Below are 12,499 nucleotides of genomic sequence, written 5' to 3' on the forward strand. Positions count from 1 at the left end.
GGTGTCTGTGTGTGTACGCCACAGTGCCCATGGGATTGTGTGTCCTTATGGTTCACTGGTCATTTGTTCAATATATCAAGCACCGTCTTGGTCCCTAGCAGTGTCCTCACAGACAAATCCAGGTCCTCAAGGACCTTACATTTTTTGTGGGGAAAAGAGACGATAAACAAGCAACACATATACAAAAACAAAATGATAGCAATAAAATAAAATAATAGACAGTGGTCACATCCAGGATAGACTTAACAAGGCACTAAGAGAGTAAATAACAGGGGCTCTAAACTGGAAAGGACATCTCTCAAAGGAAATGAGATGAAAGTCAATGTACACAGCATGAGAAGGAGCTAGAAGACAAGCATCTCATGGAGGAAGTAGCAAGATTGCAGGGTCTGGGGAAGGAAGGACAGAACCTGGTGTGTCCTAAGAATTGGAGGGAGCTGGAGTGACTGAAGTTCAGGACTTCAGAGGGAGAGAGGGATGTGATGATTGGAAAAGGGGAGGCAGGCACGGTCCAGGATGACTGAGGGCCACGCTGAGGAGTTACAATTTAATTCTCAGTGCAAGGGGAGCCACTGGGGTTTTTCAGGAAGGGAATGACAGGGCAGAGGAGCTTGCATAGAAATGGTTCTGGCTCCTGGGAGGAGAACGAATTGGAGGTCAAGGGTGAGTGTGCTCACCATGCAGCTTGTGTCTTTCTGTCCTTTGTTATGGGCACTGCACAGACTAGGAAATAAGACTGTCACTTGCCATCTGGCATTTTACAGCTGGAAGGACACTCAGAGACTGTGAGTAATGTGGTGTTGAGACTTGATTTCACGGAGCAATAGAAAACAAAAATGGAGGACTCACAGAGTATTGCAACTTCCTATTAGGCTAAAGAAAGTAAAATCTCAGCTACTATCACTTCATAGGAGAAAAGATATTTTAAAGCCAAAAATATAAAGACATAATCTCAGGGGAAAAAATGGTTTTATAGGAAATGCCACACCTTCCTTATATTTTTTACATTTTGCATTGGAATCAATGAAAACCTCATTAACAGATTGGGTACAAATCCACAGTTCAGTATTCAGAACATCAGAATTTAGGAACCATCGATCCCACCCTTCTACCCCCTTTCACAGATGAGAATAGGTGAGTTTTAAGAGGCATGTGGCTTTCCCAGGGTAATGAGGTACATTCGGGGCAGGGAGCCTAGGCTTCAGTCTCCCGACTCCACGTTAATTCTTGTTCCATTGCATCATCATGCTGTATATCTCAGCTTGCTTCTTCTACTTTGCCAAGGTTCAGATACTGTACGTCTATACCTGTGTTGTGTGGTGTAGGAGTACACCCGCCATTTTTCACTTCTCTGCCAATATTTCTAAGGGCTAAGATACCTATTAAGGAACAAGTATCCAGCAAAACAGCGCTCAGCCCAGAGCCCAACAAAACAGAATCCCTTTTTTTTAAGAGTAAGCTGCGTCTCACCTGATTTTTAGGTAGGCTGCAACTCCAAACACCAGCAGCACCACGGCAATGACTGTCACGGTAATGGCGGCGATACTGCCTGTGAAGGAGGAAGGGCACAGAAAAGAAGATACATGAGGATACGGGGCATCATGTGACTTTGGCGTGCATAGTATCCACCTTCTGCCTGATCCCATCTTTTCTCTGAAAGGGGGAAAAGCTACTTCAGATCATTCTGCATGACATTCACAGCTAGAATAAAACCCAGGATTTTAATTCTGTTACCAAAACACTTTTTATGCAGGTGAAATTGGGTAAATGGTCAATATTTATCAAGACTTTTTGGCTGGCCTGGAATTTAGAGAGGAGTACTTAGTCATATTTTGATTATCTTTTTAAGAATGACATCAATCTGTTGTTGTTGCTGCTGTTGTTTGCAGGGGTAGTGGGTTTTAGATTTCTTGATGTCCTATTTTCTTCTTTTATGGGCTCTGCCTCATCTTTCTATTACTTGTGAAATATTGAGAGACTTCGGATGTTTTATTCAAGGGTCAGTGCAAAGTAATGTTTTTTTCGGTTTTTTCATAAAAATATTGGCAGTATCCACTTCAAAAGGGTCGTCTTGGTAGGAAATGCACTAATTTTAATGAGGCAATCAAGTCAAAGCATTTTAAAACATTCCTCTGTGGGAAATATGTTCAGTTTTCATTCTTGAATAGTAAACTTGGTTTTATAGAGACTAAAGTGAAGTTTGATATATAGAATAAGGTCAGGTCTGATAGGTAACACTATTTTTTGTTTGTAGAAATATCTTGGTGCAATATAAAGTCACGCGAGTATTTTATTCTGTAGTTTGAAATCTGGTTCCAAAAGCAACTATTAATGGGCAGTTTAAAAAAACTCTTTGAGCATGTACCCTTGTAAGAATAACCACACCTCCTCCAAATACTACTTTGAAGCACAACATGCTTTTTGTGTGAGCTTTGCATTAATAATGAATATACTTTAGTTTCATTTCACCTTAAAAATGGCAAGAATCAACTGGGCTCTTGTCCCCTAATACTTAAAGTGAGTTTTTGGCACTAAAGCTGGTGTTAGGGACCCCATTTACTCTTTTAGGCAACTGGGAAATTATTTACTAGTACTTGAACAAATGAATGGGACTCTTAAACACACTGCAAAGAGCACCAGAGATGTGGAGTCTGAATATGTGGATTCGAGTGTGGTTCAACCATTAGTAGCTGTGTGACCATGAACTATTTACTTAACCCTGACGACTCTTATACTACTTACCTGCTGAGACAGAGGAATAAGAGTGTTCTATCCATCTTGCATGATTTTAAGGGGATTAAATGAGATGCCAGGTGTACCAATCTAAAGAGCTATGCAAATATATGATCCTGGACCAATTCTCATCTCTTGTGTACTAGGTCTCAAAAGTGATGAATCTCCCCCATATTTTTGGAGATTTATCACTGTAGATTATTTTAGTATCTCTTCTTTTATTTATTTATTTTTGTCTGCTGGTATGAACGGCTCCTGTTACTGTTCGTTTTATTAGCCTTCCCACCAAAAGAATTGTAGCACAGTTAAGAAGCAAATCAGTCCACTTGTTAATTCTTTAGTAACTTCTAAAAAGCTCTGGATGAAAGAATGCTACATCAGACATCCATGATCCTGCTGGTTATAATTTCTAAAAGAGAGACCAAAAAAAATCATTGCTAACATTAAGACTAAGACCAGAGCTTGTCATGTCTGCGAAGACTGATCATATTCAACCGTTTCAGAGCTTACAAGCTTCTGAACACTCACAGATCCATTTCTTTGCTCCTGGAATCATTTTGAGCCAGATTAATATAATTATCAGAATAATTCTCTTTTCCTTTTTACTATTGTAAAGACAGAATTATGGCACTGAATGCTCAAATGTGCAGACTGGGTCAAGCAGAGAAAGTCCGAGGTCAGTTCCCCTTATGGAAAACCTCCACTCCTACTTTGAAAGGCTCCTCTTGGCTTGTTGGCCTCTAAACTGTGTTGAAATTAGAACAATTCAAAGTTCACTGAAGCCTTGTAATAGCTCTTTTAAAAGCTTATGAAAGGAGGGTTATAACCATAGGGTAAGGTGATGGGAGTATTTTAAGATTCAAAAAGATACAGTCATTGCAATTAAGAGCAGTGTAAAAAACTGACCTTTTAATTTAATTTCTCCTTTTAAAAAATGGAAGAAAAGAATGAATATAGCTGATTTTTTTGCAAGACTCTTCTTTCTTGCTCCAGGGATAGTTTAATATAGGAAATCACAGGTTTGGCCTTTTTTCAAAGATTCTTCTCTAACTTTAAGCAGTTGGGTCCCCTCCAACTTTGTGATTTACTGAATTTATTTATATACCACCTCTTTCTAAAGATAAATCAGGCAGGTTCTCCAACTAAAGTGTGATCTTTTTTTTTTTTTATTGTAAGTGATAGAGTGACCACTTCTCCTCCATATGATGGGTGGCTCTCTAGCTCCAAGTGTACCCCCAATCTTCAAATGGGGCTCTTCCATGTCACCCTTCCATGTCCACAGAAGATAGCCTATATGACCAGAGCTGGAATTAGCCAGTTATTTTCCTCCTGATGGGCCCTTGAGGGCAGCTGGGCAAAGGGGCACTTCTAAGAGTTTGTACAGCCCAATATAAGGCCAAATGGTATAAGATAAAACAGATAGTAATTAAATATTTGAACCACTGTATTAACTATTCTGTTACCCACTGGCTTTTCTCAGTGGATGCCAGCCATGGGAACAAGAGTCCTCCAAAAGCAGAAAACCTTTATCTGGCCCTAAGCCTAGGAGATCTTGTATCCTGAGCTTGCTGTTACCTCCACAGCAGTGGCTGCTTTCAGAAGCAGCTGGTTACCATCAGCCCTGGGAAGTTCCACACCTGAGGGCATCACAGTTTGAGAACATGAAGGGGTTGCTGAGCCCATGTTAGCGCAACTTTATAGGGTGACTGAAAAGGCTTTATTTCCTCCTTGTGAAAACAAATGCCATTTCCCCCTGAGTTCTGTTTAAACTAAACTGGAATTCCCCTCCTCCTCCTCCTCTTACATTTTTCAATATGAGGAAGGGACAGAAAAAATGAGGAAGGTGTGGCTCGGGGGCAGGGGAGCCTCTGGCTTATGAGGAAGGTGTGGGACACTGACGGGCAGTCCACTGGCAGTGGAGACATGGGGAAGGTGGCTGGCGTTTCATTTCTTCCTCATTGGGATTTGTGAGTTAGAGACTGGGTGTGACTCATGTTATAAAGCCCTGGAATGGGCAGAAATTAAGAACTGAAGGAAACTTACCTATATATTTTATAATCCCAGATACAAGAATATTCCACTGTGCTAGCACGTTTCACTCTACCAACATGTTCTGCCTATCCAGAGGGCTGGTGAAGGCCTGTGAACCAAAACCTCTTTGAATTTTGGGCCTCCCTGAAGTCTGGAATTCCTCAGGGTTGCATTTTGCCACTTTTTTTAATGGCCCAGGACCAGAATAAATGGGCTAAAGAATAACCATAGCTACCATTTGCAGATGATTACTTTGGGCTGAGACTATGCACAAAACTGTACAGCTATCATCTTATTTAATTCTCTTTACAAGGTGGGCAGAATTATTCCCATTTTATAGATGAGGAAGTTAAGGCTCAGAGAGATTAAGGTTTTACATGTGGTAAATGATTGAACTATCATTTGGACCCAGTACTATTTAATCCTGGTTTTGCATTTTTAATCATTAACTTTTCTTAGCCTGGCCAGCTCCTATTCTTCTTCACTATCTAGCTAAATATCAACTCTTCCGAGCCGTTTTCCCTGACACCCCTGGGTAAAATTACAGTGTTGCTCTGTGTTCTCAGATCTCAGCATCAATTTCTTTCAAGCATTCTGTATTATGTTTATGTGCTTCCCTAGGTCATTTCTATTCAGGGCCATCTTGCATCTCTTCCCATTTCTTTGTGCACTGTTAGCTTAAGGCACCATCTTTGGCCCACAGTGGGTACTTAACTCATGTATTTAATGTTGAATAAACAAATATACTTTTAGCTTAAAAAAGATTACCAGAAATTTTTTTTTTACCCTAATCATTGTCCTAAAAAAGTTTCCACACAGCTGACTCACCACCTATTCACCTTGGAATCACCTGCTCCAGTTCTTACCTGAGTACCTACTCCTATGATTACATCTATGATCCCACCTCCCCAGCCCCCTGCCCTTCTCACTGTGCACTTGAAAGTCCCCATCAGTGACCAAGGTGGTTAGTTGGAGGAGAGTTCTTTTAGGAATGAATTAGTCCATTCTCATGCTGCTAACAAAGGCATACTCAAGATGGTAATTTATATATAAAAAAAGGTTTAATGGACTCACAGTTCCACATGGCTGGGGAGGCCTCACAATCATGGTGGAAGGTGAAAGGCACGTCTTACATGGTGGCAGGCAAGAGAGCATGGGCAGGGTAACTTCTTTTTATAAAACCATCAGATCTTCACTATCACGAGAACAGCACGGGTAAAACTCACCCCCATGATTCCATTACCTCCCACTGGGTCCCTCCCATGACACATGGGGATTATTACAATTCAAGGTAAGATTTGGGTGGGGACACACAGCCAAACCATACCAAGGAATAATTGTCTAAATAGAGTCAGATAACATCCTGGAAGCAGCCAGAGTAAACTCCTGGTCAGCCTCGTCGGCCACTACTCCACTGCCCTACAACCCTGAGGAAGGAGGCTGCCTTTGGGGGTATTCCTTTCCCTGCTTTAGCTCTGTTCTATACCCTGAGGCAGTCCAGGAATCAACTGTGGCATCATTTAAGAGTCTCTCTCCCCACACTCACACATCCCCATGGTCCCGCACGCCACACACATGGGCCCCTTTTCTTGATCACACACTCAGAAGGGGTTCTGTTCATGTCCAAGCCTCCTGCCTCTCACTTGACCAAAAGGGTCCTTCTATATTCCTGGGCTTAGCAATATTCTCAAACCTCAAATGTTCCTCTAGGGACTCTTCTCATTGAGGGATTTTCTTTTTATTTCACTTTAAACATGAAATAAACATTTTATTTGAGCTCTTTGGAAGAAATATTAATATTCACCAATTGTATCCAAAATGTAAATATTAGGACATGATGGGATGAACCCAAACAACCTCTGAAGAAAGAACTTTGCTGGGCTCTTTAAAGAAGTTGTTGTTACTCTGAGAGAGCTGGGGGTGGAGGAGGTGATGGTGGAAAGTTTCCAGAGGTGAAAAAGAGGTGAGTGTCTCACTGCTATCCATAGATGACTCCTGAGCTACATTCTCCTTGAAAATTCACCAGTCAGCTTATTTAGAAGGTGCGTGTAAATACCTGACCAAGTTCCTGAGTATGTGTGCATGCCTCTGATCTATTTTGAGAAGAGTCTTTAACAAACCTCTTGACTGTTTTTCAATATTCTTGCTCTTTTCTTTCCACTTCCTGGCCCAGAGATTAGGTAAGAATTGGAGAAGAGGAGCAGGTGGCCACTTCAGGGTGTGCGGCAGCTCCTTCAGTCAAGGTCACCAAGAGGAAAGGAACATTTTGTCTCAGAGGAATTCTTTCTCTTTAAAAGCATGTGTCTGTGGATGTGCTGGAGGAGGGAAGTGGGCGACTGGCGAGGGCTTGACAGTTAGAACTCTGTGTGTGCCGAATCTCTATTTATTATGCTAGGCTCTTCATTCTCACAGCAAGAGCATCAGATCATGTCTCCTTCCTCCAAAGAACAACAGTAATAGCAAGAGAAATCAACGACAACAAAAATAATAGCAACTAACACTTTCCTGTTACTTACTGTGTGCCAGGGACTGTTCTATGAGCTTCACTTATTTCAGTTCATTTAATCCTCATGAGAAAGTAGGTATTCTTGTTATCTCCATTTTACAGTTGGGGAAACTGAGTCACAGAGATGCTAAGGACCCAAAGCCACAGAACTGCTAAGTAGAAGAACTGGGATACAAGCACAGGTTCGAGAGTCCATGTGTTACCCACTAGGCTCTCCTGCCACCCTGGGCTCTAGTACTAAATCCTCAACTGTTTTTAAATAAAACCTACAGCTCTGGTACATCCTCTGTCTGCTTTCTGTTAGCTGGCCAGGAATCAGGGCCTGCCTTAGGCTGTGTGATGGCTTGGGTCCTCTTGCACATACTGGTGAAGGAAGAATGAAGCTCAATAATTCAAGTTAATTGGGAAGAGGGCTAGTTAGAAGCAGACAACAGTTCTAGAACAGCAACTTTAGATCGTTCAGGTCATTGGTTTCTAGTGTGTGCTGTGGTGCAAAATAACTGCTCAGAATCCTGCCAAATGCTGTTCATTTCAGTGTGTTAAATAACCCAGGGTACATGGTAACTGCAATTTGCTTCTAGTGGGGTGGTAGTGGGAGTGGTGTGTAGTTTGTGAGATGGAGAGAAAGTGAGAAAAGAAAACCTTAGTTCTTAGACACTGCAACCTAGGTAGATCTTAATTTTACCATTATTGGAAGTCTCTTTGTCTTCTGGCCTTGTCTGCTTGGATTTCATGCCCATTCTTCTTTCCATTCCACCCCATGCCAGGGGAAGCACATCTTGTCTCCTCCCTCTTACCCCAAATCCACCCTACAAGCCTCTCCTGAATGAGCTCCATGGGCTCACCTTAAGCCAGGACAGTGTGGGGTGTAGAGACCCAATAGGCAGGGGCCCTGAGGTCTCACCACTCCATGGCGGAGACAAGTGTCAGGCCCCGGGAACCATTCTGGGGTGTGCAGGATTGGATGGGATAGGCAGGCAGGGAGGTAACAGAGGTGAGTAGTGCCAGCCTCTGTATTTCTGCCTGTGGGTGGAATGGTGCCTAAGGTGGGTGGGCCTGTAAAGTCTGGAGCAGTCTTGGAAAGAGTTGGGAATGAAGCTGTTCTCTGATGGATGGGGAAGGAGTTGGACAGACAGCAATGGAGGATCGAGGCAGGAACCACCTCGGAGGAGGGCAGACACCCAATATTTATGGGCTTGAAGGGTTTGCACTGGGCTTGAAGACAGAGCACCTTGACTGGTGTTCTTAACTAAAAAATGGGCTAATCCCTGTCCTCTCCACCTCATAGAGCTACTGGGAAGATCAAATGCTTTGTAAATTAGCATGAACAAAGGGGGCTGTTGAGATCTTTGTAGAGGCCAGTGTCTTCATTTTATGGATTAGGAGACTGAAATGCTGCAGGACTGACTAAGTGACAAAATGAGGACCACAGGCTATATAAGAAGGCGTAATGGAAATTAAGGAGATCATGTAAATGGTTGAGTACTCAGGACCAAATCAAAAAAACTCTGAAAGCCAGGGATCATGGTGTTTGGGCCTGATAGTTTGGGGAGCAGGGACCATGGAAGTGCTTTGGGAATAAGGATGCACCTTTTATGCAAAATCCTTCTCAAGTCCAACCTTCTCTTGGAACTCATTCCCGATGACAGTCACTATCCTGAGTCCTCTTTTTCTAGACATTTGCTGTTTTATTTTGTATGGGACAATTTAGTAAATTTGTTTTAGTAGGTAACTGATATTGCCATATGTAGCTGTGGGTGGTTATGCATATTATACATATAAGACATAGATGTATGAAATACACTGTAATACTAGTGGCTTTATGAGAATACGTTCTGCCTACTCTCTAGACTGAAAGTCTCTTAAAGCCAGGTATACCACATTATACTTTATTATTTGTCTAGGCCCAAAGTAAGTGATTCACAAAATAACTCTGATTTCTTCTGAAGCACAGCTATTTTTTAAAAACCTGAACTTTATTAGTAGTTATGTTGCAAAAAGAAAGCATCTTTCTAAGGAAAACAGCTTGCATAAAAGTATGCTACAGAAGTATTTTTAATTAACACAACCTAAGCTTGTCTCTGTAAATTAGTAAATTAGTCCTTTTCCCCATTACTCCTCTCTCAAAATCTTTACATCATTAAGTTACCAGTCATTTGTTTACACAGAGTGGCAGAGGTAAACTTTATAAAAATTAGCCAAGTATTATCACGGCTGGAATGTTTTACCTCATGTTTATACTCTTATCTACATGCTAGTTAGTGGGCAGAATTGGGATTCAAACTGTGGGGTAGGATCCCAACATCTATATGTTTCCACTTCATGTCATCAGAAGACCTGGTTTAGAGACTGGCTTCACTTTTATCTAAAAGGATGTTACCTACCTAAAGCTTGTAGTTAAAAATGTATACTAGAAATATTAATCTTGGTTGAGATAATAAAATACTTGCACTTGCGCAAGCCCAGTGCTTGTTTCCTCTTCCTTCATTTCTCTCTCATGGGGGCACGTCAGCTGTATTTTAAAGACCTGGGGAGTGCACGTTTGCAATTAATGCAAACCAGGCACACATGACGGCACAGTTCTTGGTTACCATGGTTTTAAAGTTTCTTCACTTCACTTAGAATTACAATCTTTTCCCACACGAATGAAGCCTCTTTTCCACTTGGAATTTATTTTAACTGTGTGTTCAGATTGTTCAATCTCAGCTGTCTTTTGACACCTGTAATGTGAACTATACTGGTTTTCTAAGAATAATGAGAGATATTCTTCATTGCCTTTTCTCAAGGCAAAGCAGCTGTCTTCTACCTTAGAACAACCGATTAACACATAGCAACTCCAGCTAAGTGTCTGGGATCAATCCTCTCATTCAGTTGTGCTAATGGTGCTCCCCAGATCAAAAGGAGTGTGCCAGAAATGAGGAACACCAGAGGCCAGGCTGGGGAATCTCAACTCCTAGGTCATCTCTGTGAATGAAGCTTAGAGGGGTGAATATGGTCTGCAGTTAGCATGCCACCGTCTTGCTCAGTAGGTGCCAGCATCTCCATGAACAATGAGAGAGAAGAGCTTTTTGTTGTTGCTGTTGTTGTTACCCTCTCCTCTATCTCTTTAGTATTTCAATGATGAAAACAAGGCATGACCATGGATAAAATACTACTAAAGGGGCTGGGAACAGTGGCTTACGCCTGTAATCCCGGCACTTTGGGAGGCCAAGGCGGGTGGATCACCTGAGGTCAGGAGTTTGAGACCAACCTGGCCAACATGGTGAAACTTTGTACTAAAAATACAATAATTAGCGGGGCGTGGTGGTGGACACCTGTAATTCCACCTATTCAGGAGGCTGAGGCAGGAGAATCGCTTGAACCCAGGAGGTGGAGTTTGCAGTGAGCCGAAATCAAGCCATCACAGTCCAGCCTGGGCGACGAGAGTGAGCGAAATTCAGTCTCAAAGAAAACAAACAAACAAAAAACTAAAGGGAAAAATAAACGAGAAAAGTTTGCATATGTCCTTTGGAAAAATCATCCAGTCTGCTAAGGTGAAGGCTCAGATCCTTGTGGGGTTCACCAACCTTGGCAAGTGAGAGCTTCCACACTGGTATTTTCTTGGTTCAGAGGACATAAGCAAGAAGGAAGAACTTCTAAAAGCCCAGGACAAAGTCCTAACTCTGGTTGCCAAGCAGTGTGCAAGTTTATCTTTTTTAATCACAGAATATGGGCAGGGAACAGAGAGTCATAGTTTCAGGTTACCTATCCTGACACCTTGACCAAGGGCAGTGACATCAATATAAGTACTAGAGTCCCAAGGACTCAGGGACCTCCTAGGAACCACTAGCTAAATTTAGCCTTACTCCATGTCATTAATCAGCAAGGCCATGCAGGAACTTGCTATTTTTTTTTTTTTTTTTTGACAGAGTCTCGCTCTGCCGCCCAGGCTGGAGTGTGCAGTGGCACAAGCTCCGCCTCCCGGGTTCACACCATTCTCCTGCCTCAGCCTCCGGAGTAGCTGGGACTACAGGTGCCTGCTACCACGCCAGGCTAATTTTTGGTATTTTTTAGTAGAGATGGGGTTTCACCGTGTTAGCCAGGATGGTCTTGATCTCCTGACCTCGTGATCTGCCTGTCTCGGCCTCCCAAAGTGCTGGGATTACAGGCGTGAGCCACCGCACCTGGCCAGGAACTTGCTTTTGAATACTGTATTTACCAAGTGTTAATTTCCCCCAGACTCAGGAATTCAAAGTTTTGGAGTTAAAAACGTGGGAAAGAAAAATAATTTCCAACTTTGATGCCAGTTAAGGGAAGAGTACAACTTCTAGGTCTCAACTGTCCAACCTCGGGGGCAGATGGGACCCAGGCTAAATCCTGCAGCTCAGCCTTTTTTCCCCCAACGCCCCAAGATTGCCTTTCTCTTAGCTAGAAATCTTCAGTTGTTTGGACTCTTTAACACTTTTCTTTGGATTTTCCAAGTTTTCTGAAACTGTTATTATTTTAGATGTGAACATAGCTATTTTTCTCCTTTATACTTTTTGGACTATGCTTTTCTGTATTATGCTGTAGGCAGGTACTTAAGTGAACTTTTATTACCTAATATTCACAGTAATAATCACTTTGGGAATCTTAAAGTGTGTTTACAAACATTCTAATTCTTCAAGTTAAGAAAATCAGAGTCTAGAAGAGTCAAAACTCTTGCTGGTTGGTATCCACATTGAGAATTAAGGACCCAACTGTAATAATAATAGCTAACGTTTATGTAGTGCTTACTATGTAAGAGGCACTTTATATACTTGTCTCATTTAACCCTAATAAGAATCCTGTAAAACAGGTACAGTACTATAATTACCCTCACCATATAGATGAGGAAAATGGAACACCTGTGATAAACAAACTTGCTCAATTCTCCCATTTAGCAAATAGCACTGATGAGATTTGAACCAGGCAGTCTGATGCCAAAGCTTGTGCTGTTACTAACATTCTTGCCTTCCTACAGCCTGTCTTTGAAATGACTCCATGATTTCTCCACATGGAAATATGGCAAAGTGTTTTTGATGGCCCACATCCATGGACCTACTGAGATTTTATAATTTTAACATAAATTTGCCTTCATCTTTGAGCCTCTGGTCTACCCCTTGAAGGCCATGAGTCTGACAATAAAAGCATTACACTGTTAAATAAAATATCATCTCTTTTGGCCAATATTTTTCTCTCCTAGGACCTGAGGGGGAACAAAGCATGCTG

General features: G+C 41.9%; 1 protein-coding gene across 2 annotated transcripts in view; it reads right to left on the bottom strand.

Annotated features, from left to right (window-relative positions):
* PARM1 (prostate androgen-regulated mucin-like protein 1) overlaps nt 1-12,499 on the bottom strand; it is a 116,677-nt gene that overhangs the window by 14,646 nt on the left and 89,532 nt on the right. For both annotated transcript variants that reach the window (XM_016951589.3, XM_001155067.6), the window contains one exon: nt 1,471-1,549. In XM_016951589.3, the coding sequence (XP_016807078.2) occupies nt 1,471-1,549 (79 nt within the window). The remainder of the gene's footprint in view (nt 1-1,470; nt 1,550-12,499) is intronic.

Source organism: Pan troglodytes, chromosome 3, assembly GCF_028858775.2.
Source record: "Pan troglodytes isolate AG18354 chromosome 3, NHGRI_mPanTro3-v2.0_pri, whole genome shotgun sequence".
In the NCBI taxonomy this organism is placed as follows: Eukaryota; Metazoa; Chordata; class Mammalia; order Primates; family Hominidae; genus Pan; species Pan troglodytes.